Below are 24,023 nucleotides of genomic sequence, written 5' to 3' on the forward strand. Positions count from 1 at the left end.
TGGAGATTTACATTTTTAAAGACCATTGCAGGTCACACAAACAAACATGGATGTAGTAGCTGCATGGTGCCAGAGTGGGACCCATCCTAGCCAGGCACCAGACCGGCCATCTTTGGTTTATATAATGCTGTTTCTCCAGGTTATAGCACAGCTGCTGCTCAGGCCACAGCCTCCCCCCCCCCTTTTTTTTTTAAGATCTAGATGCATTCAGTTTGTCTTGTTTGCATTCAAGGACACTCTACTCTTAGTACTGTATTTACAAACTATGCTTTTTTTTTTTTTTTAAAGATTTATTTATTTATTATATATAAGTACACTGTAGCTGTCTTCGGACACTCCAGAAGAGGGAGTCAGATCTTGTTGCAGATGGTTGTGAGCCACCATGTGGTTGCTGGGATTTGAACTCTGGACCTTCAGAAGAGCAGTCGGGTGCTCTTACCCACTGAGCCATCTCTCCAGCCCCAAACTATGCTTTAAGATTTATGTTACAGCTGGGTGTGTTGGAGGCAAGTGTGGTCTACAATAGAGTTCCAAAATAGCCAGGGCTACATAGACCCTGTCTCAAAAACCAAACCAAACCAAACCAAACCAAACCCCAAACAACAAAAGATTTACATTGCAGGTGACCAATTTTGTCTTTCTGCTCACTTTTTTTTTTTTTTAACTTTAGTTTCAAAGGTCTTTTGCTCTTGTCCCCACATTCAACAGCCCACGTGGCTTCTCCTCCTGTAGACCAAGGAAGGGAAGGTGCTGGAAGAGTCGGTCAGCCCTTGGCCCCGGTGTCCTTAAGCTTCATTTGCTGGCCACAGCTGGTTTCTTAGGATGCCTGAGTGGAGAGATAAGAAGGATAAAGTGGGATGGAGACTTCAGCCGACAGCCCAGGTCCACTCTGAAACTAACAGTTCTCTCTCCACTCGCCCTAGGGACCTTCGGCAGGGACAGGGAGGTGTCCGGCCAGCCCACGGCAGCTGGCTCCGCCTTTCCTTTGTCTACAACCACTATCTCTTCTTTGCTTGTACCCTGGTGGTGCTTCTGGCCATCGTCCTGTACCTTCTGCGCATCCACAGAATTCACCGCAGACAAACCCGAGCCTCGGCTCCTCTGGACCTGCTGTGGATCGAGCAAGTGGTGCCGATGATTGGGGTCCAGGTGGGGCCGTGAGGCTGGAGCGGAAGTGGAGAACTTCCAGCGCCTTCGGATTGCTGCTGCTTACAGAATTCCTCCACTTTCTCGAACTGGCCTCCGATGCTGCTTCGGCCTGCGAATTTCTACTTTTTTCACTTTGATTTCTTTTTGGTGCCCAGGACGGGACCTCTTCTCAGAAGTCGCAATTTAACTTCGAGGAACTAAATGTCGAGAGGCTGGTGCTAAGCTTAGCCCAAATGAAGCATGCTTCTCCTCTATCTCAGAAATTTGATCTGTTTCTGGGATGTAGCATTCCCCCCCTCCCCCCCCCTTGCTGAAGCAAGTTTTTGATTGGGCAACCGGAGGCATGGTTGAAATCAGCTTGGATTGACTGCTACAAAGCCAGAGACATTCCAGCAAGTGCAGTTGCCCCTGTTTTCTCTGTAACAGAGAGATCCTTATGTGGAGATCCACAGCCTTGAATAGGGACCTAAGATCTCTGAGGTTCAGTGGACCAGATTTCAAGGCAACCAAAATGATACAACTTCCTTGCTTACTTGACAAGCCATTGTGGGTGTGCTCGGAGATCTCCCCCCCACCCCCAGCAGTGTTTCTGATTTTGTTATATAGATCTGAGAGGTTAGAGCGCCTTTGAAATGAATGACTTATTGAAGATCTAACAGTATTTTATCTGATACTTGGTCTGACCAGTATAGAAAACATTTCCATGTCTATGTGCCTCACAAGGCTGCTTGGGCATTAATACTGTCTTTTGAGCCTTAAATGTGCTTATAGATTGGAGAAACCGTGATAGGAACAGGACCTAGGTTTGCCTGTTTCAGTTACGGCCTCACAGGCATATAGCGTGCAGAAGATTCAAAGTGACTTCCCTCATTTCACCGCTAAGATCTTATATATTTTTTGGGAAGGAATGTACTTGTTTTGTTTATAAATTATGTTTTGTTTTAAGAAAGATTAGCATCAGGAGAGTGGGCAAAGGCAATAAAATCCAAGCTTTTGATTTTTGTTTTTGTTTGTTTTTTTTGTTTTTTTTTGAGACAGGGTCTCTGTAGCTCTGGCTGTTCTGGAGGAATTTGTTCTATAGACCAGGCTGGCCTTGAACTCAAACTCACAGAGACCTGCATCTTCCTCCCGATCACTGGGATTAAAGGCATGAGCCAGCATGCCTGGCTTAAAGTCAAAGATTTTACTTTTTTTTTTTTTTTTGAGATGCTCAAAAGACAGCAAATTCTAAACTTTGGCATAACTAAACAAGTCTGCCATGGAGCAACCTGGCCACTTTCTGGATGTCTGTCACAAATAGCTCTCCCACTAACGGGGAGAGGAAAGCCATATTCCCGAAGTTCTCACCTACTGCCTCTCAGAAGGGCTTCTCTGTAGCCAGCCTTTCATACTGTTGTCCTCCATCATCAGCTCCTCCCTGCCCCCACGGATCCCCTTTTATTTTCTGGACAAAACCACGAGGGCGCACCTGGGATTGTTCCCAGGGTCTAAGCAGGAGTTTGATTTTTTCTTTTGGGGAGTGGGGCAGGCCTCCTGAGCCCAGTTTTCTAGGTAGCCTTGAAGCCCTGATCTCCCTGCCTCTGTCTCTTTGCTTCAAGGGGAGCATCACCAACCTGGCTCATTTTCTTTTCATTTTGCCAAAGCCTTTTATTTCTAGTGTTGGAATACAGAAGGAAAAAAAAAGAGTCTAAAGGAATAAAAATGAATTTCTTTGATAATAAATTCCTCCTGGGAACAGAAGGAAATGAAATGATTTATAAAATAGAGAAAAAAAGTCAAGATGGTCTTAGAGATAAGCCAACGTGAGGATGAGTGTGTTGACTTAGCAGTTAGGCAAGGCCGCAATTATCATCATCTCCTCCCTCTTCCTCCCCCTCCTCCCTCTCTCTCCTCGCCCCCTCTCTCTTCTCCTTTCCCTTTCCTCCCCTTCCCTCTTCCTCTCTTTCCTTCTCCTCCTCCCCTTCCTCCTTTTCTTCCTCTTCTTCCCCCCTCCCTCCTCTCCCCCTCCTCTTTTTTTTTTTTTTTTGAGGCAGGATGGGTGTCACTAAGTAACTCAGGCTGGCCTGGTTCTCAGTGGTCCTCCTGCCTCAGCCTCCTGAGTGCTGTGATTAAAGATGTGTGCCACCATGCGTGCACATTAGATATGTGCACACCTAGCAAAGAATTCTTTCATGTCATCTACTTTTCATTAGGACTGTGAGGTTGACATTGACATTTTATGACTTCTCAGTTGTCTCCATTCTCCATCTTTCTAATTTTTATGTCCTGTGATTGAGCCTCTGCTTTTTTTTTTTTTTTTTTTTTTAATGTTGTTTTAAAATGCTCTTACTAGCCATTTGCTTCCTCAGGGAACATTTAGCTCCATCTTGGTTTCTATATAGCTGTCTTGGTGTGATGAGAGATCTAGTCAGAAGTCCCTGGGCAGGTTAACAGTGGCCATGTTCATGGGCTCCAACTGAGGCTGGAGGAGGGAGGTGGTAATCGCCTGGTTGTGAAGCTCTCATTACTGATCTTCCTCTTTGTCCTGATGCTACTAGAAGCTTCCATCTGTCAAGCACTTATTTGTATCCCTCTTAATGTTGTGTTCTTTACTATATATCATTTAATCATTACGGCAGCCTTTCGGATTGATACCCCCTACATTCTTTTTATAGTTTGAAAAAAAAAATCTCAGGATACCTATCTTTACCATTTCTCAATATAAATATATTTCTTAATTTATTTTAATTAGTCTTTGAGTTTCTGTTTGGTGCATTGTATCCTGTTTATTGCTTTCGTATTATGGGGTCCAGACTTACCTTCCTTACCATAAGGCTTCCCGGAGTTCCATAGGTTAAGAACAAGAAGGGACACTCTGTTATATGGAGCTGAGGACATTGCTCTCAACTCACCCCTGAGGGTAGACTTCAAGTGGGATCTCATTAGCCAAGTTTTCGCTGCATCTGTTTTAGTATTTAAAATACTTCTGGTTTTATGTTTAAGCAATTAGCTTAACTTTGCACATTTTTTTTTCTTACCCACAACATTCCAATAACTGCAATCTGAATGAAGGTACAAATGCCTAATAGAGATATCTACCTCATTATGGAATAGGTGGCGATTCTTGGCAAGTTTCCAGACTGGGATTTGTATGTGACTTCATTTTAGCTGGACTAGGAATTAAGTAGGAATAGCGTGGCTGTTTCAGAGTCTCTTAAATCGGTCTCTTAGTTTATGTTTTACCCTCAGTCTTTGCTGTGGGGATGGTAGACTTCTGCCAAACTCGTGAAGATTTTGCTGGCATTATAAAAATTAGTACGTTCAAAAATGAGGACTAAAAACCAAGTTTTGGCACCTTTGACTAGCAATACAGAATAACAAATATTTTTGTAAACCATGATTGCAAAACAATGATTGAAATCAAATACTTTTAGGTAATGGTCTGTATGGTGGGTGGCTCTGTCCTTGGCCTCCACCCTCCTCCTAACTTGGATGTGATCTAACTGGAAAAGCTGCTGTACCCTGCATGGGTTCCTGTCCATTCCAGGCTTTCTGTTTTGGTGGGAGGCTTGTTAAGTTCTATGTTAAGCCAGCTTTGTCTTGTTCTATATCCCCATCGGCTGTCATTGAAGGGTTTCATATCTCCCCTTGGCCTAGTAATTCATTATTTTTGTTTGTTAATACTATCATTAGAAGGACAGAGGAGAACCACACACCAGCAGACCATTTTCATTTCTGGAAATCGGAGCAATAAAAAGACTCTTTTTTATATTGTAAAATGGAGTTATTGCTCATGCTATAAGGGCTTCCAGTTTTTCAAATATGAATCAGGTCATTGCTTCTATGGCATAAAAACTTGAGTTGAAAATGTTCTGAGTCATAGGATGTTTAACCGTGCCTGCATGTCAGACAAGCTTGACGATGTGTCTATTCCTGAGCCTCTCTTTAAAGCAGGACAATTACTAATAGACCCCTGACTCCCACCCCCACCCCCAGGCTGCTAGTCCGTTTACTATAACCAAACACTTGAGATGATTTATACAGAGAACGGGCTGTTCTGGTTCACAGCTGTAGATGGTCAACTCAGTCAAGTATCCCTTTGCTCTGAGCCCGAAATGAAGTGGATGTTGCAGCAGGCATGTGAGGCATAGATTAGCTCATGACCAGGATGCAAGAAAGGATGGAGTTGGGAGTCTCGCTCATCCTCCAATGATGTAAAGACCTTCTAGGAAGCTTGGCCACGAGGGTCCCACCATTCCCAATAATGCCACCATGAGGACCAAGCCTTTAACAGATGGGCCCTTGGAGGACATTCTAAATCTGAGCTACCGCAGTTTGAAGGCGGTCCTGGTGAGTCCAGCCCTGATTTTGGCTCTGCCCCTTTACTCAAGCCCACCTCTGCCAGCAGGGATCCCGAGCCCTCCAAACGGTCAGATTTCTGTTCAAGTTCTCCTTCCACACTGTTCCGTTTAGTTGAAGCTGAAGTATACACTACATCTCCTCCAGAATTTCTACCTTTAGCATGGTCTCTGCAGTGGCCACGGCTCCTTCCACTGTGACCCATGACCTTAAGGACAAAGGCTTTGGGACCGCCCTGCTTCCGGTGGCTGAGGTGGCTCTTTTACATGCTTTACATTAAGAATTTTGTCAGCCAGGCGGTGGAAAAAAGAATTTTTTGTGGAATTCTTAAATTTCATGGAATAATTCTTAATATTCTGATAGATGTGGAGTTCTAGAAAATGTGCAGTGTCTTATGTGGCTCTGTGTGGCATATGCCCACATAGAACCCCCCATTCACCCCAAGACCAGGAGGGCTGCAGGTAAACTGCTATTCTAAACTCCTGATTATCAGAGCTGGTCTTTGCAACCAATTTCACTCCAGACAGTCACTGACTCTGCCGCAGGAAACCAGATCTCAGTGCAGGTTAAAGACGCAAACCTGAGCCAGTGAGACAGCTCAGCGGGTACAAAGCAATCGCCACACAAAGACAGAAGGAGAGAACCAACTCGCAGGAGTTGTCCCCTTTTCTCTGCATGCACGCGCATGTACAATGCATATCCCCTGTCATGTACATGCACACACAATAATAAGTAAATTCTTAGGAAGATTAAATGATGTCATAAGAATTAATGGCCTAATCAATCTCATAGGGCTGGTAAAAGAAAAACAAAAATCCTGCGTTAGCTGACTGAAAATACATGTTTTAATTACCTTTATAAATTAAAAACAATTGACAGAATTGTGGACAGACTGTTGAAAACATTAAAGGAAATTATTTAATCCTTTAAGTGTGCAATGGATTTTTCTGAAATAGACATTTGGGGCATAAATCAATAATTGTATTAGGGTGTATTTAGGGTGTGTGTGGTGTATATGTGTGTGTGTGTGGGTGTGTGTGTGTGTATACCATAAAGCAGTTAAACAGCTATATATTGGATCTGTTCCGAACATGCTTAACTGTAGTACAAACAAACAAACAAACAAACATAAACCTGCAGCAAAATATCTGAGACTTGAGCTGACTCCGGCTGCCATGTGCTTGGGGTGACTATAAACCGGTTCCTGGGGTCTCTGGCTGGACCCTCCTGCCCTGTGCTGATTGCTTCTAACTGAAGAGGGCGGATTTGGAGTTGGGAAGCAGAGGATGTGCAAGCCGCCCTGGTCCCCTTCTTGGAAGGCTCCTGTCTACCCTGCTGACATAGGCCCAACAGGTTAAATGAGGCACGGTAGGTGCGGTAGCGATTCGGAGGGAATGGGAACAAGCTGGCAGAACTTAAACCCAGCCCAGTCCTGTTCAGAGCCTTGTGATCGCTTAGGTCTAGGATGAGCCTTGTTCTGAGGTTGAACCTCTTGTGCAATAACACAAGCCCAGCAGGGCCTGGGACTGGAGGAGTAAAACACATGTGTGTTTGTTTTTGCTAAGACTAGCTAAGAACAGTATCCCTTAGGATACACTGAGACTCACAGAATAATTATTAGAGTTAAAAAAAAATAACCTGATCATCTTGTTCAGAAATTGCAAATGTGCAGCCTCAGGTCAGACATGTTAAGCCTCCATCTATTTTTTAAAACTTGAAATTGTCAACATTTAATTTTAATAATATTCACTCCAGGGCTGGAGAGATGGCTTAGCTGTTAAAAGTGCCTGCTGCTCTTCCAGAGGACCTGTGTTTGGTTACTATCACCTGTATCAGGCATATTAAAATCACCTTTAAGTCCACCTCCAGGGACCCAGCACCTTCCCTGGCCTCCATGGGCACCCGTACACACATGGCATATATTAACACAAACACACATATGCATAAAAGAATACTCACTTCACAAACCTAGCTGCTTATCAAAACCAGAAAATATGACAACTCTAGACCTTGGTAACAAACTAACATGTAGTCAGTCACCAGCCAACTGGTCGAGTAACTCCACAGGGGCACGTGTTCCTGAATCTGTCACTGTCACCAGAAGCCTGACTAGTGGACAGGACATAGAAACCAAGATCTAAGAAGTCAGCCTGCCTCTTACAAAGCAGCAAACGGCAGATCCTTGTTTATGCAGCAGAGTTTTAAAGGAAACCTCTGGTATAAGCACACCTTAGTAATGTTCTTGGTCCAGTGCCCATCTCAGAACAGTTCTGAATGACTTGACCAATTTGGAAACCATGCGGCATGTCAATACCACCGTCTTAGAAAAGGCTAAGTTCTTGTGTTTGGTGATGAATTTCCCAGGCAGTTCCAGTCCTAGGAAATGGCCCTCTGAGAATTATTTAGGGACTCTTCGGAGTTCATTCATGAGCCAAAGGGCACCACTGAGCAGAGCCAAGGAGCCTGACTGGTGTGTGGCAGCCAGCGGAGTGGGGACGTACATAAGCAGAGTGCTAATGCCCAGGGCCACCTGTGGTAGAAGAAAGAAGAAAAGAAGTCATCTTGAAAGTGACTGCACACACCGCCACGTTGTCTCTCAGACATTACAAATGCATGTATCCCATGTCAGAAGCAAGCATCCATAAAATAAAGAAATCCAGGACGCAGTCAGTCATGGTGCAAGCAATCCTACTGCCTCAGTCTCCAGAGTGCTGGGATCATGAGCATGAGCTACCACACCCAGCTCCTGCTTCCTGTCCCCACAGGTCATCACTGCTACCATCCTATATGCCTCACTTTTCATGTCTGTGGGTATGGAGAGACAGTTTTCTGTTTTTGTTGTTTGTTTAAGGCAAAGTCTCACTGTGTAACCCTGGCTGGCCTAGAACGCACTATATAGACCAGGCTAGTCCTAAACTCACCTGCCTCTCCATCCCAAGTGCTGGGATACAGAGATAAATATAGTTCTATGTTGTTAAAAATACATTGTTCTGGGTTGGAGAGATGGCTCAGTGGTTAGAGCACTGGCTGCTCTTCCAGAGGTCCTGAGTTTAATTCCCATCAATCAAATGGTGGCTTACAACCATCTGTAGTGTGATCTGATGTCCTCTTCTGGAGTGTCAGCAACAAAGTACTCATATACATAAAGTAAATAAATAAATCCTAAAAACAAAAAACGTTGTCCTGTCCCTCGCTCTTTCTTAAACTGCTGTGCTGCATCTCGCAGCAGAGCCATCGGTGGTGGCTTTAATTTGTTTCCAGTTTTACCATCACAAGTCTGAGTTTCCTTACGCAAAGCTCTGAGTGCGTTAGTTTTTCTAAGACAACTGTCAGTTTTGGGGACCAAAGCTTTAGATCTCATATATCATACATAATATATATTATATTGTCTAATTGCCCTTTGAAGAAAGTTATTATAGGCTCATGGTCTCTCCAAGAATATCCAAACTTGTGCATTTTCCTAGACCCATGCTAATCCATCATCTCTGCCTGCTGCCTCACACCCGAGCTTCAGCTCTCCAGAGAGCTACAAGCACAAAGTGGGGGGTTAGTATTTTTTAGTTGCTCCTCTCTAATATTAAAAGGCTGTTGTGTTTATCAGCCATCTGTCACTCCTCTTGTGGCAATCATGTATTGCCACCCTTTATATCATTATTAATCTACTATTACCATTAGCTTTGTTTGGGACATGCCATTGGACCAAGCAGGGCTATGTACCTGTGCATATGCCAAAGCTAGCAGAGTCACTGCTGCCATCTTGGTTCTTCGAGGAAGGGGGATTCTCCGGGACAGGAAATAGAGCACTGTAATGGCAGTGACGGATGTGACTCCCTACAAGAGAGAAATAGATGGTCATTGTGCAGCTAGGATTTCTGTCACATTGACTCCCACTCAAGTCACACATCTCACACCAGCCAGAAACAACTTTCCTAGTCACGAGGAACGATACCCAGCCCAGCTGCTCTAAGTTAGCATCACCACCATCCCCTTCTGCTCCAACTGAGGTGGCACTGTCACCAGGGCACCACTGGGGTTTGTGTTTCCTACTTTGTACTTACTTCCCTTCCCTTGGGGGAGAGTCTTGCTTCTTAAATCAGACCTTGTATCCTTGGCTATAATTTCACATCTAACTGTACATTTTCTGCAAAGTTATTTTTATCTTTTGGGCATGGGTGTTTAGCCTGCATGCATGTCTGTGCGCTGTGTGCATGTGGTGCCTGCGGAGGCCACAGGAGCTGTTGAAGCCTCTGGAACTGGAGTGACTACCTTAAAGCAGGGCTGACCTCAGCACAGAAAGGGTTTAACTTGAGTGGGAGTGGCAGTGCTTCCAGCTGGTTTCATTTACACCAGAAGAAGGGTCTGGGTCTGGCAATAACGTTTCTCATCTCCATCTATGCCAGAGAGAATGTCTTCTATCATATTTCTATGTTTCAGAAGAAGCTATGGGGGGGAGACCCAATCCCAGTTTACTTATGCTAAAACACTGTGTAGGGGTGGGGACTGAAACGACCTTGAATATCAGCCCTAGCCCAAGGATATGGTCTTCTGTATGTCTCCCTGTCTACCGTCACACACTGGGCATGCCTCCATCTGATGGCATCCTACCCCTAGCTTAACACTCACTCTAGAGGTCCGGTTTCTGCTGGTCATGTTTTAAGAACGCTGTAGGAGAACTCTAGGGCTTCCTTTGCTCTCTATTGTATTACATGTATTGTATTGTATTACATTGTATTGTATTGTATTACATTGTATTACATTGTATTGTATTGTATTACATTGTATTGTATTGTATTACGTGTATTGCTAAATCTTAACTTCTTGTTCTGTTAAAGCTTCTCTCGGATCCACCAGTTATCATGGTCTCCCACTTACGCCTTGTGCCCTGTGACCCTACCCTGCCTTCTTTAACACTACTGCTTCATGGGGGTCTCCTGGGTACAGTTCATCATACTTAGGCTGCCAGGGCAGTCTTAATACGGCTCCCACACAATCAGTACCTATCAGCTTAAATAAATGGAACAGAATTAATAGGCACCCTTGGGGCTCTTCCATAGCTGTGTGCTCTGTTCTCTAATAACCACCCCTCTGCTGCACTGGCATTTGGGCACATGCAGGATTGAGGGGAGTCAGCACTATTGGCCTGAATAAGCAGTTACTGCCCTGAGGCCCGAGGCTGTCAGTGCCTCGCTGGCACTCCCGATACTTGGTGTGGGGTCCCCATGCCCAGCAGCACATAGCGCACACTCACCAGAAGCCGGTGATCAAACTGAACCATGGTAGGATTCTCAAAAACGTTCTTCAGAACAGGGGAGAAGGTCAGGAGGTCCTCTGGGATCCAAGATTCTCCCATTTTGGGGAAGGAGTTGTAAACGAGGCCAGCATCCAGCCCTGCCACAAAAGCCCCTGCGTGCCAAGACACACAGGAGTTATTAAAATGAAGACCAAGTATTAGCTCCAAACACAGAAAAATCTCCTGCCCAGAGCTAGACTGAGGAACAATTTGGAGGATAATAGAGAAACAGGCAAGTGGGAACAGAAAGAACGCACTCACAATGTTCTCAGTGGGAACGCACATCACAGTCCCTACAGGAACCCAGCAGCACCTGAATCCTTCTCTGCTCTGACCTCGAGACTCCAGCACGGTCTCTCTCTGCTGGAGACCAGAAATGCTGGAGATTTGCTGTTTGTTTCCACTCTGTGTCCTTCCTGTCCCTGACGATGCTCGGCTCTCTCGGAACCTGATTGACTCCTCGCTCCCTCAGTCCCTGCTCACACATCAGCACAAGAGGATCCCCTGATGCGACAGGAACCCGCACCCTCTACCTGATTCCTCTCCCTCAGGCTGCTTTACCTCCTCATGGCACCGAGTGATACTGATGCCCTTGCTGTGCACTATCTGTCTGTCTTCCCAAGGATTCGGGAAATATTTGTTGAAGGAGCAAAGAAAATACAAAAAAAAAAAAAAATCACAAACTTACAAACTGAACCCTGTCTAAGCACAAAAGGAAGGCAGGTCTGAATGAATGGATGATAGATCCACTATTATCAACAAAGTCAAAGAAATTTGAATCATTTTGTAAACATGATTTATAACATCAAAATTCAAACTCACCTTATACAGAAAAGAAGTGAAAAGCAGAGAATCGGGGTACCGTGGGCTGGTTTGATTAATGTCATTTTCATGGCTGAGTAGCACTTGCCAATAGAACTGTCTGTGGTAACTGAAGTGTTCTTAGTGGTTCCTGCAAACATTAGCCAGGAGCCTCCTGCCTCTGTCTAGGACTCAGTGAGGCTAGCATAACTGAATGAAAGCTAAGTGCTAGTTAACCTGAGTTTAAGTTAATCACACTAGATACATCTAGTCCTACACTAGACAATGCATTCCAAGGTGGGGAAGGGAGAGGTGAGAACACATTTAAGAACAAGAAGCCTAGGGCTGGGACGACGGTGGCTGCTGCTCTCCCAGAGCTCGCTTCCCAGCACCCATGCTGGGTGGCTCCCAAGCATATGTAACTCTGCTACAGGGCAATGCAATGCCCTCTCTGGTCTCTGCATACCTGCACACATGTGGCATACACTCACACAGACACACACATGTACACATAAGTAAATTAAAGCTCTTAGGAGGACAGGCCTACATGGGTCTGAGCTCCAATGAACTTGTCATCTTAGACCCTCACTGAGTACAGGCCGCCTGTGTGACCACTCTGGTGTAACGTGTAACAATAAAGCTTACACCACACAACTAACACGGTTGCGGCTACATGCCAGGCGCCGTTCTAAGCTCGTTATGTACATGACTTCCGGTCATCGTCTCTGTTTTTACACAGCTTGCAGCTCCCAGCTAAAGCCAGAAATTGATCTGAACTTAGGCAGTGTAGATTCAGTAAGTGCTCAATAGTATTGTTCAACGGAGTGGACAGCGGGGCAGGGGACAGTGAACAGACACTGGTGTGAAGGAGCGGAGCGTGACAGGAAAAGATGAGGAAGCAGCAGGAAGAAGAGAGTGTCAGGCAAGAAACGCCACTTCAAACTGGATGGAGATACTCTATATATGCTGGGCTGAGCCTACCTGAGAGAGCTGTGAGGAACACCAGGCCTGCTGTGCCACCAGCAAACCGTCTCAACCACAGGAGCTGCCGCGTTTCTGGTAACTGGAAAGGATAATCAGGTGAGCTGTTGGGTAGGAATTATGGAGGCACAACATCGGCCAAACCCAAACCCAGACAATTTGAGGTCAGATGGTGTCTGCTGACGAGGATAAGTACTCTCAGCAGACACTGCTCCAACACAGGGTAAGTAGTCCCATCACACACTGTTCCTACATAGGATAAGAATCCCCGGCAGACACTGTTCTAACAGGCTAAACACTTTCAGCAGACATTGTTCCAACACACATCTATTTCATTGTTGGATACTGAACTGTCCAAATGAGCTTGGACACTCCCAGATATCAAATAATTAAAATTTAAATAGCCCCCCAGTAGCTAGTACTTTCTGGGGTGGAGGACATGACTCGATATTGCTTAACTAGCCATATATCTCAAATTCTTTCTGTAATTGGTAGAATATAAACAAGTAAAAAGGGCAAAATTGATAAATGTTATCAGTAACCTGCCACAGTTCCATTCCAGGTTTGGGTGTGCGTGTGTGTCTGAGTGTGAGTGTGTGTGTGTGTGTGTGTATGTGTGTATGTGTGTGCACGCTAGTACTTAGGAAGGATGAAAGAGCACAGGGGTTGAAGAAGGATGGCTTATCAGGAAACAGCTATAGACACAAGCAGTTTATTTTATAAATTTCCCTTGGAAGTCAGAGGAAGAATCTTTCAGATGAAGAGTATTTACAATGAAAATGTTTCAAATTTGGCTCTGTTTTGAACATTTCCAGTCCTTACTGGGACTCAGGCCCCTAACTCTAAACATCTATTACACCTATTAAATGATTCTACTGAAAAAAATCTTATGTTACATCAAACTTTTTTTCCATGAACAGTTTATTCAGGTTGCCTCCTGATTTAATACTTACTTACGTATTACTTTTAAATTTAAGCATTTTAAATTATCATTATGTACATTGTGGCGTCTATTGCGCTCCTCATTCACCTTTACGTGGGGTCAGAGGACGGAATTCAGTTTTCAGACATGCTGAGCCATCGGGCCACCCACAATCATTATTTGTAAATATAAGAAAAAAGTGAAAGAGTTAAAAAAGAAAGAATGAAAATAGTGACCTAAACAACTGTGGTAACTTGAGACTTCTCATAGATGAAGGCCTCAAAACAATTGGAACTTGATTTTGAGTCACATAAAAACTGCTGAAAAACAAAACAAAACAAAAACCCAACATACAGAAAAGCACTTTTTAGACACAAATCACTATGGCTCAATACAGTGTTAGACTGAATGCCGTGTCCCCACTTAATACTGCACAATGGGGCAAAAGTTCAAACCCAGCTCTTGATCTAGTCTCTCTTATCTTGCCATTCACGATCCACTCTGGGAGCCAGGGCTAATGTGGTTGGGTCATGCCTGACGGTCAGCTCCCCTTGCCGTTTTCCTACAATTTGTGCTTTTACATTCCTCATTAGATAATGCTGACAAGGTATTCAGCCTCTATATTATCCAGCCACTTTCCTGGCTCTGTGTGTGTGTGTGTGTGTGTGTGTGTGTGTGTGTGTGTGTGTGTGATATTGATTTACTGATACACGTCAGAACTGGAATCAGAGCCTCACGAATACATGCTTTGTAACAGGCATTAAAGGGAGTCTGGTTTTGACTCACTAACTATGCATTAGAACCAGCTTTTCCACTGCCCTGCCATGTCAGCACCGGGCAGCCGTGGTGACCCTGATGCTTACCTTGTGCTGAGGCAGTAGCAGAGACAGGGAGGTCCACAGACTGGCACAGTAGAGAACCAGTGCTGACCCCAGGTGGGCTGCGAGGCGGTACTGACTGACCCGAGGGATGTCATAGGACTCTGGTTTTTCTTCCAATCCACTTTTCACCATATACCAACCCAACAGACCCTACAAGTCAAGTAGAAAGAGGCAAATCAAACAAGGTTTGACCTGTCAGGTTCTACTGAGAAACTAGATTATCAGAAAGAATGCCCTACCGACCCATTTTCTACACTCTCCCACGCAGCCAGTGTTCAGAATCGCTGTATTTACAGTATTAGTGCTTGGCCACTCTTTAGACTTACGTTTCGCTGAAGATAGGTCATGTATATAAGATCATACAGATGTTTATCTGCACCCAAAACTGTACAAATACTCAATAAAAGTTAACATGTAAATCAGTGAAACAGAATATTCTATGAAAACTAGATTGTATTTAGAAAAAACTTAAAAGTTTTGAAAGAACCTAGTGGGGAAACCCCCACTCAATTCCCGATTTGGCGTGCACCCAAGAATCACGAACAGTGGACCATCTTGATAAGCATGAGGTAGTTTAATGACGGAGCTCCGGGCGACACATATCTCCCGCAGGAGACAGTGGATTCAAACCCGAGGCTTGGAAGCTAGGGGTTTTTATAGAAAAGGGGTGGGGCTGGGGGAGGAACTGGCGAGGTTTCACATGATTGGTCCATTTAAACATTAGCAGCCTGTTAACATTTAACTTAGGTCAGAAGGGTGGGAGATAGGGAGGCACCAGGCCAGTCAGGCAAATCATTCTCTTTATCTCTCTTTATCTTTATGGCTAAGCAGCCTCAGGAATGTCTTTAAGGACGAAGGGCCTGCCTGGGCATGTCCTGGCCTGTTCTGCTATGTTCTCAGTCCCAGGTTTCAAAGCTCACAAACAACTCTTTGGGCTATTTGACATACATTACATGAATCACAGGTCTCAAGTTTTATTTCCTTTCAGTTTAACTGTTTAAAAACAATTACTGTTGAGATAGGTGGGTATAAGATAAACATAACTATCTGGGGGGAGGTCATACAAATGTGTAAGATTTTGCATGCAGATTGCTTTGCAAAAATATATTTCAACTCTCTAAGAAAAATGAAACTGGAAGCTAATTTGTGGAGGTGAAGAAATTTAAAGTTGAACTCCAAACTCACACAGTCCAAAGAGACTTCAGCTCTTCCTTCAGAAGGAAGGAAGAAGGGAGAGGGGGGGGGAGGGGGGAAGATCAGTAAGGAAAGCTCGTGTTTAAGCCCGATGTGGTGGCACCAGCTTGTGACCCCAGTGCTTGGGAAGTAGGAGCAGCAGCAGCAGCAGCAACTTGAGGTCATACTTGGCTGCACAGCAAGTTGGAGACCAGATTTGCCTGCATGAGACTGTTTCATAAATCCAAACCAAACCAGCCAACCAAAGAGTAACAACAAAATCCACCCCTGCCCAACAAAATGCAGGATTGTGCTTAGAAAGCTCACAGAATGCAATTCATAATTCTCTGCTTTAGCCAGCAAATTACCAAGCTACATCAATTCTAATCTTGTAAGACAAGACACAATCATGACACACTCTCAACCCCGCATGACCAGGTCAGAGGGTTGAGTCTCTTGTACTTCTTCAGGTAATTCTTTGTGGATACTTCCTTCCTCTTTCAAGACTCGCCTGGCTATCATAACTACCTCTCTTCTGCGGGGACACTGGAAAATGAAGGCGTATACTGAGCAAATTCTCTAGCCTCACTTGCCTCCTCACACAACCACTGACGGCTTAAATTTCTACCTTCATTTTATTTTATTAAACTTATTATTTTTATTCCACCTAACTTTGCTTAGTCACTAAAATATAATAAAAGTTAACATAACTTTTATTAATGTCTAATTCTCTTCTGCAGTTTCTATTGTCTTGTTAATTTCTTTTTAAAATGTTTATTCATATCTTATGTGCGTTGGTGTCTGCCTGCATGTATGTCTGTGTGAGGGTGTCCGATCCTTTACAACAGGAGCTACAGACAGTTGTGAGCTGCCATGTGGGTGCCTGGAGCTGAACCTCGGTCCTCTGGAAGAACAGCCAGTCTCTTAACCATCTCTCTCTCTCCAGCTTGTTAATCTCGTCTTTACTAGCTCGTCTCCTTAATTTAACTTCTGAGTTAAATTAACCGCCTCATTTCCTACAGGTCAAATGTTGATGTTTCTTTGATGCTATGACACCATCAGGACCTTTACATTTTGATCCAAATACTTGTAGGTGTCTTCTCTATTCCTTTTCTTGGCTCTTAGCTTGACTGTGGGAATCTTGCAAAGCTCTTTTCCTTAATAAAAGTCCAGCTTACATGCTTTTAAAATACCACGCATACTTGAACATCAGTTATATCTGTACCCAACCTTCATCCCACACACTGTTCTTTTGGAGTTTTCTAATTGACAATTTTGAAATTTTGATTTCTTTTTTAAAAAAACCACACAAATGTTATGTTTTTGTTTTAATCCCAGGCATGGGACGCGGGGCTACCTCACACTGTCCACAGCGGCTGACTAGGATTTACCTCGCGCTCTGCCGGGGTGTGATTTTGCCAGTGGCAGATAGTGTCTGTGATTGTGTGACATTTGGAATTCTGGAGACTTTTCAGAGGATCTATAAATGCTAGAGCCCTGAGAGGCAGGGATGTTGCTGGTTGCTGTTGGTCATGGTTTGTTACATAGTCATATGCAAAGAAGAAACAAGAAGAAGAAATCAGATAGCCTGATGGTCAAGGTCAAACTTGCCACAAGGAAGGTGCTGCCCCTAATCAGCAGGAAGTTGTATAATGATAATGTGGCTCCTTCCCTTTCTAACCTTCTTTCCTATCTAGTGTTAGGGGGTTGAAAGGGTAGAGAAGGGTGGCTTTCTAAAGCCACTCTCCAGTAGGGATTACTCTTTTCTTAGGTAAGTTAGAAAAATGGAAGAGAATACAGGAAGAGAACCATAATAGAGGCACAAACTCTACTTCTAGTAGCACAAGATAATGTTCACCCAACTAAAAGTGCTTGATAGATATGATCTCATTTAACGTCTATATTCCCAAGTGGTGCTATTAGTATCTCCCCCTGTAGAGAGAATATCTTGTATATTGTATGGATGCACCACCTGTCAACTGAAAAACCTATGGCCTATAGGAAAGGATAGAATAGAAAGTGGGACACCTGGGAGAGAGCCAGGTATCTGGGAGATTCTCCCAGGAAGAGGTGACTAGACAGACACATGGTACCTGAGCACAGGTAACCAACCACATGGCAGAATGTAGATTAAAATAAACGGGATAATTTGTTATGATCTAGTAAGAGAAAAGCCCAGCAAAATGGCCAAGGTATTTGTAAATATCTCCTGAGTCTGAGTCTTATTTCTGGGAGCATGGGGCTGGGAGAAGAACCAGATGTAACTTGAACATCTATTTACAGTAGGGAAATCATATATGACAGAAGTCAGATGGCTTAAGCCTATGGCACTAAACTGCTCACTCTACCTACTCTATTGGAGTGCTTCAAGGATGACTTCCTTAAATAATGCCAACTCTTTGGAGTGTCTCTGGTTTCCCAATCTTGAATAAATCTTACCTGGAAACAGACTAAGCCACAGAGGGCGAGAACACGTCCTTTCATGCCACGGTTGAGCCAACCCTTTCTCCAAAAGTAGGCAGCAGGCAGGATGTATGCAAGGCCTACAGCTCGACCCCACATCCGGTGTGAATATTCCATGTACCAGATAAACTTGAATTCCGCCAGCGTCATGTCATGGTTCAGGCTAGGTGAAATGGAGTCAAAAAGAAGAAAGAGGGAACTCTTGTATTTCTGCACTTATTTTGTGTGCATGGACACATATATGCTGCCGCATGTGTGTGGAGGTCACAGACAATGTTTGGGAACAGTTTCTTCCCTCCCACCTTGTGTCTGATTAGAGTCTCTTACACCCACCACTGCACTAGGTACTTCAGGCTGGGCTGGCGCTGAATTTCTGGCTGATTCTCCTGCCTCCACTTCCCAATAGTGCTGGGATTATAGATGTCCACCATTGCATTTGGCTTGTTCTATAGGTTCTGAGGTTGAATTTAGGTCATCATGGTTACGGGGCAAGCACTTTTACCACTAAGCCATCTCTCCAACTACCCCATTTCATTTTTAGTTCCCTAGGGAATGCAGAAACATTCTTAATCTTGCAGCTTGTTAGGTCTGCCCTCTTCCTCTTCCAGTAACTTTAACATGACTTGGGACTTAAAAGACTTATAGCAGGCAGCTCACTATACTTATGTGAACCAAAGATCAAGAAATAAATCTAATTATTGTAAAGGATTTAAAGAAGCAAAAAATTGAGTAGTACCTGTGCTGGCTAGTTTTATGCCAATGGGACACAGGCTAGAGTCATCTGAGAGGAGCAAACCCCAGTTGAGAAAATGCCTCCACGGGTTGTGGGCAAGCCTGCAGAACATTTTTGTTGTTGTTGTTTTGTTTTGTTTTTTTTGGTTTTCGAGACAGGGTTTCTCTGTGTAGCCCTGGCTGTCCTGGAACTCACTTTGGAGACCAGGCTGGCCTTGAACTCAGAAATCTGCCTGTCTCTGCCTCCCAAGTGCTGGGATTAAAGGCGTGTGCCACCACAGCCCAGTGAACATTTTTTAAATTAGCAATTGATGCAGGAGGAACCAGCCTATTGAGGGTGGGGTCATCCCTGGTTTGGTGGTCCTGGGTTCTGTAAGAAATCAGGCTGAACAAGCCATGGGAAGCAAGCCAGTGAACAGCACCCCTGTGTGGGACACAGTCCAAGAATGGAGTCAAGTGAGAATTCTGAGTGCTTCTGAGAAAAATTCCAAGAAAACAAGACAAGAGTCCTGTGACCTCAGTTTCTTCGAAACACAGGATTTTTGTTGGCACGTGTTTTCACGCTCCTCCCAGGCGTAGTGGATGGGAGTGGGTTGCTTCAGCTGTTGTTACTCATTTGCCTCCATGGGAAAACATGTTGTGCCACATGTGGCTTGTCCTTGTGATTGAACACCTTACTCACGTGATTCTCCTTAACCCTCGGGGTAAAAATTGCTGACTGCTCTGGATAAAGTTGGCCATTGCATGAGACTTTAGACTGCCCTGCTGTTAGGCTCCACTCTTCCTGGTCCCACCACCTTTAGAGCAGTAAGCACCCTCCATGGCCTCTGCCTGAGCTCCTGCCACCAGGTCTCTGCCCTGCTTGAGTTCGGGCCCTTCCTGCTTCTGATGAACTGTTCTAAAGGCTGTGAGTGACATCAACCCTCCCCTCTCCAGTTCTTTGGTCACGGTGCTTCATCACAGCAATAGCATCCTCACCTAAGATGGGACATTGACTCGAGGGGCTTTGGAGATGGGTCAGTGTGTGAGGGACTCATTGCGCAGGCGTGAAGACTTGAGTTCAAATCCCCAGCACCCATCTAAAAAGCTGGCCATGGCTGTGTGTACCTGTAACTCTGGTGCTGTGGAGGAGAGACAAGAAGATCACTGAGACTTGCCGGCTGTGAGCCTGGCTCCTTCAGTGAGAAACCGTATCTCCAAGCATGCTACCCACAGGCACATATGCACCTTCATCACACATAAACACATATATTTGTCAATTTTTGTTTCTAACACTTACATTTTAAATTCTGGAAATTGCTGGTACTTTTGGAACTCTGCTTCCCACTCTTCCTGGCTTGTGGGCGGCTTCATCTCCTTTATCAGATGCCAGTCTACCATTGAGAGGCCAGACTCTGTCAACCTTGGCATAGGAAAACAAACACTTCCTGAGTGTAGTGTCTCTAGGTCATTCATAAATAGTTGACTGCAATAAATAAATCCGAACTTAACTCATGGGTCTGAATTGCTTTCCTCTTCCCTTCCTGATTTACTGCTCGATGTGGAATCCAGGTTCTCCCGCCAAGCAGCCCCTCTATGCCCAGCTCCTGGTTCCTTACACTTTTATTCTCTTGACTCTTATTCAACCGCTCCCTTCTTCTCCCCACGCCCCCAAACAGAGTCTGAGATGGCTTAGGCCTGCCTCTTACACTCCCCAGGTGCTGAGACCACAGGCCTGTGCCACCATGACTGGGTCCCACTTAACTCTTTCACTAGCATTTCTTTATAGGCAACAACAATGCTTAGATTAAAGGAATGTGTATTAAATGCGTAAACGGCGTTCTTATTATTTTGGTGGTAGGGACTGAATCCAGGGCCTTGCGTACACGAAGTATTCATTCAACCATTGAGCCCTACATAATGCCAGCTAAAACTAGCCTTCCCTACACCAGGAAAAGAGACTTACTACAGAAATATAGGTTCAAGATAATATTATTTACATTTGTTGCAATTTCCCATAACAGCCTATGCTATCCACACAGGATTTTGAAACAGGGGTTCAATGAACATGAAGATAAACACACACACTTCATTAGAATTAGAAAGTAGGGGCTGGAGAGACAGCTCATCCAATAGAGGGCTTGCCTGGACACCAGCCTCAGAACCTATGTTAAAACAAAACAAACAAAGCAAACAAACAAACAAAAACAGACACAAAAGCGCACACTTGTAATCCCAGTTCTGGGGAGGTAGAGACGAACAGACCCTTGGAACTCAATGGTCTATTGAGCAAGTTCAAGGTCAATGGCAGGCCTTGGTTCTGAGAGGGAGGAGGGAGACGGAGACGGACCCAGGAATGAGGTCATCCTCTGACCTCTACATATGTGCAGACAGATATGGATACGTACACACAAACTAAAAAGTATCTTCACCCAAAGGAACCCAGTTTTTTAAACTAAACGCCAGTGCAAGAAACACACAGGATAAGCCTGGAAAACCTTATCAGATCAGAAAGCAAAGACACTTCCAAAGGCCTTGTCAAAAGATGCTGGAACCTAGTTCAAGAGATTCCCACCAGTTAAGCTGGGAGATTTTAAGCAAACCATCAACACAATCCTCACAGTGTACTAAGATCTATCTAATGCGTTTAAATATGTGCACTTCAGTGATCTGTTTGGTTTTATTTTATGTGCTTTAGTGTTTGGCCTGCATGTGTGTCTTCGTTACAGTGCCATATCCCCTGGAGCTGGAGTTACAGACAGTTGTGAGCTGTTGTGTGGGAGCTGGGAATTGAACCCAGGTCTTTTGGAAGAGCAGCCAGTGCTCTTAACTGCTGACCCACCTCTCCAGCCCCAGTTTATTATGCACTTTAAAATCCAAATCCTGTCCTTGTAACCTTTGGAGGATCTTGGCAACAGACTCATTATTTTGGAAGTTAGTGAACAAAGAAAACCAGTATCCTCCTCCTGCCTTTCTTATAAAGACTGTCTCCTGGGGTAATGACAACACAAACTACCATTTTGGAATTCTCACGAAATAATGGATTCAGGCAATAGTAATCAAGTCAGCTGAAGTCCCCAACAGATCCCGGAGTGAATGCTGCATCACCTAGGCAATGTTCTGTCCCCTCATTCCCAATCTGAATCTAATAAGCAACTACTCATTTAAAGGACAAAGGATATGTTAACCATCACCAGATAGACCATGGTTACTTTGGGTAACCACAGGACAAATGACTTGGTCTTGTTCAATAATAACAGAGCTATAATAAATACATAAAAGTAAAAGATGTTAGAGGAAGGGAAAGCCTAAATCCATAAAGTCAGTTTATAGATATTAAGACAACCTAAGAGATACATGAAGCAACTGTGATTTATGTATGATCTTAACACTGGAGAGGTAAAAATATATAGAAACAATGCCCAGCAACAGTTAAGACTGAACTGGTCCTGATAATGAAACTCCTACTAATAAAAAGCCAACCTGTTCTAAGATAGAGCAGGCTACCAGTTTCCCCATCTGTAATGGAGCGAGCTAGAGTAGATGAGGCCCAACGTTCCCCTTTTCAGCTGATAACCTGATTCACCAAGAGTAAATGACTCACCTGGTCACTCCTCCCAGAATAACTGCTCCAGCCACTGTCCCACTGCACACCAGAAGCCATCGGCCCACTGCCCGCTCGGCTGCCCTAGAAGGAAGGGACACTGTCCCTTTTCCGGATTGCAGAGCCACTTCAGTGATGGTGCTGTACTGCCCTGGCCTCAGAGGACGCTGGCTGCCACAGCTGCTGCCACACTAAGGAGCAAGACAGAAAATCATAACTGAAAGAATCTGCTACCAACACTCATCCTCAATTTAACTGGAGTAAAGCCCCCGTAAGGCTGCATTTCACAGCTACCGCTCTGGTTAATCACCGACTCTCATCTGCACTACTGGAGCCCTTTCTTACTGGGTTCTCAGTCTCTAAATGTGCTATTCCCTCCTACACAATTCCACTTATACTACCCACTGGAGATCGGGGCTGGCATCGTTATTCCCCAAACTTTCCTGGATCTTACAACAGGTTACTGTCACAGCACAAAGTACCTTCCCTACCACAACCCTTAACACACAGTCATGTATCAGGCGATCTGTCCCTATGCCCCACTAAACTGGGAGCTCTTCCTCTTGCTCCCTTTGTAGTACTGGGTCCTTACACAGCAAGACCTAATACATATTTGGTACCTGAACTAACAATTGAATGAACTGACTCCTCCAGGGCAGGCACTATGTGGGCATATTTTTTTTTTTTCCAGGAACATAACTCTAGAATTCTCTGGTTTCTCTTCACACCATAAAGATCTTTCACCTTTTACTATTGATTATCAGAGAAGAGAATACATGTCTTCTTTTGAGTCTAACACTAAGAGTAAAAATATGTTGGCTGGGCGGTAGTGGTGCACGCCTTTAGTCCCAGCACTTGGGAGGCAGAGGCAGGTGGATTTCTGGGTTTGAGGCCAGCCTGGTCTACAAAGTGAGTTCCAGGACAGCCAGGGCTACACAGAGAAACCCTGTCTCGNCTGGTCTACAAAGTGAGTTCCAGGACAGCCAGGGCTACACAGAGAAACCCTGTCTCGAAAAACCAAAAAAAAAAAAAAAAAAAAAAAAAAAAAAAAAAGCATGTTTAGTTTCCTACTTCTAAGTAACTGGGTATCTTAGACAAGCAACTTAAAGAAAGTCTCAATTTCCTTCACTGTGGAATGGGGTTACATAGGAGTTCCTGACTGCCTGGCGGCTTTTAGCAAAAAACAAATGTGCAAATAAATACATAAATAAATAAAATAAAAATTACTGAGCTTTTATCACGTGCTAAGGGTTTGATGTATATTTAAAAATTTAATCCTTACAAACACCTTGTGTAACAGGTCGTTCTCCCATTCTACAGAAAAGGAAATTGAAACTTAAAAGCTAAATAAATTGGTCAGTCATACACAGCAGTGGGTAATATTTCCGGATCCGCATTCAGGAAGGTGTCGGGACACAAGGAAATGTGTCCTGAAATGAGAAGGCGAGCCGGACTTGCAGGGCGGTCCGTTTACTTTATCCTGGCCCTTTTTATCCCAGCCCGGCTTCCGTGATCCGAGCCATCAGGAGTGGGTACCTGTGTTCTGGACGCCACCCTAGGGACCAGGAGCCCGACATTGCGGCTCCCGGTCAAGGCCCTCAGGGACGGAAGGAGCAACCGTTGCATGCTGACAGTCCAGCGCCACTGCCGGAGCGCCCCAGCGAGCGGCGGTCCGCTTCTCCGCTCCCGAAAGGACAAACACTTCCGGGT

The 24,023-nt window shown here is 44.5% G+C and overlaps 2 protein-coding genes across 2 annotated transcripts in view; one reads left to right on the forward strand and one right to left on the reverse strand.

Annotated features, from left to right (window-relative positions):
* The window catches only part of Entpd7 (ectonucleoside triphosphate diphosphohydrolase 7), a 40,171-nt gene extending 37,880 nt beyond the window's left edge, over positions 1-2,291 (forward strand). The window contains exon 13 of the mRNA XM_021151868.1: positions 924-2,291. Coding sequence (XP_021007527.1) covers positions 924-1,161 — 238 coding nt within the window. The 3' untranslated portion in view covers positions 1,162-2,291. The remainder of the gene's footprint in view (positions 1-923) is intronic.
* Positions 2,292-6,314: 4,023 nt separating this feature from the next.
* Positions 6,315-24,023, reverse strand: LOC110285442 (cytochrome c oxidase assembly protein COX15 homolog). The gene is made up of 9 exons (XM_021151618.1): positions 23,850-24,023; positions 22,314-22,504; positions 20,010-20,132; positions 17,975-18,161; positions 14,345-14,512; positions 12,560-12,641; positions 10,736-10,890; positions 9,205-9,318; positions 6,315-8,017 (listed from the first exon to the last, which is right to left on the reverse strand). Exons 1-9 carry the CDS (start codon positions 23,937-23,939, stop codon positions 7,886-7,888), a joined length of 1,242 nt encoding a protein of 413 aa, XP_021007277.1. The 5' UTR covers positions 23,940-24,023; the 3' UTR covers positions 6,315-7,885.

This window comes from Mus caroli, chromosome 19 (genome assembly GCF_900094665.2).
Source record: "Mus caroli chromosome 19, CAROLI_EIJ_v1.1, whole genome shotgun sequence".
In the NCBI taxonomy this organism is placed as follows: Eukaryota; Metazoa; Chordata; class Mammalia; order Rodentia; family Muridae; genus Mus; species Mus caroli.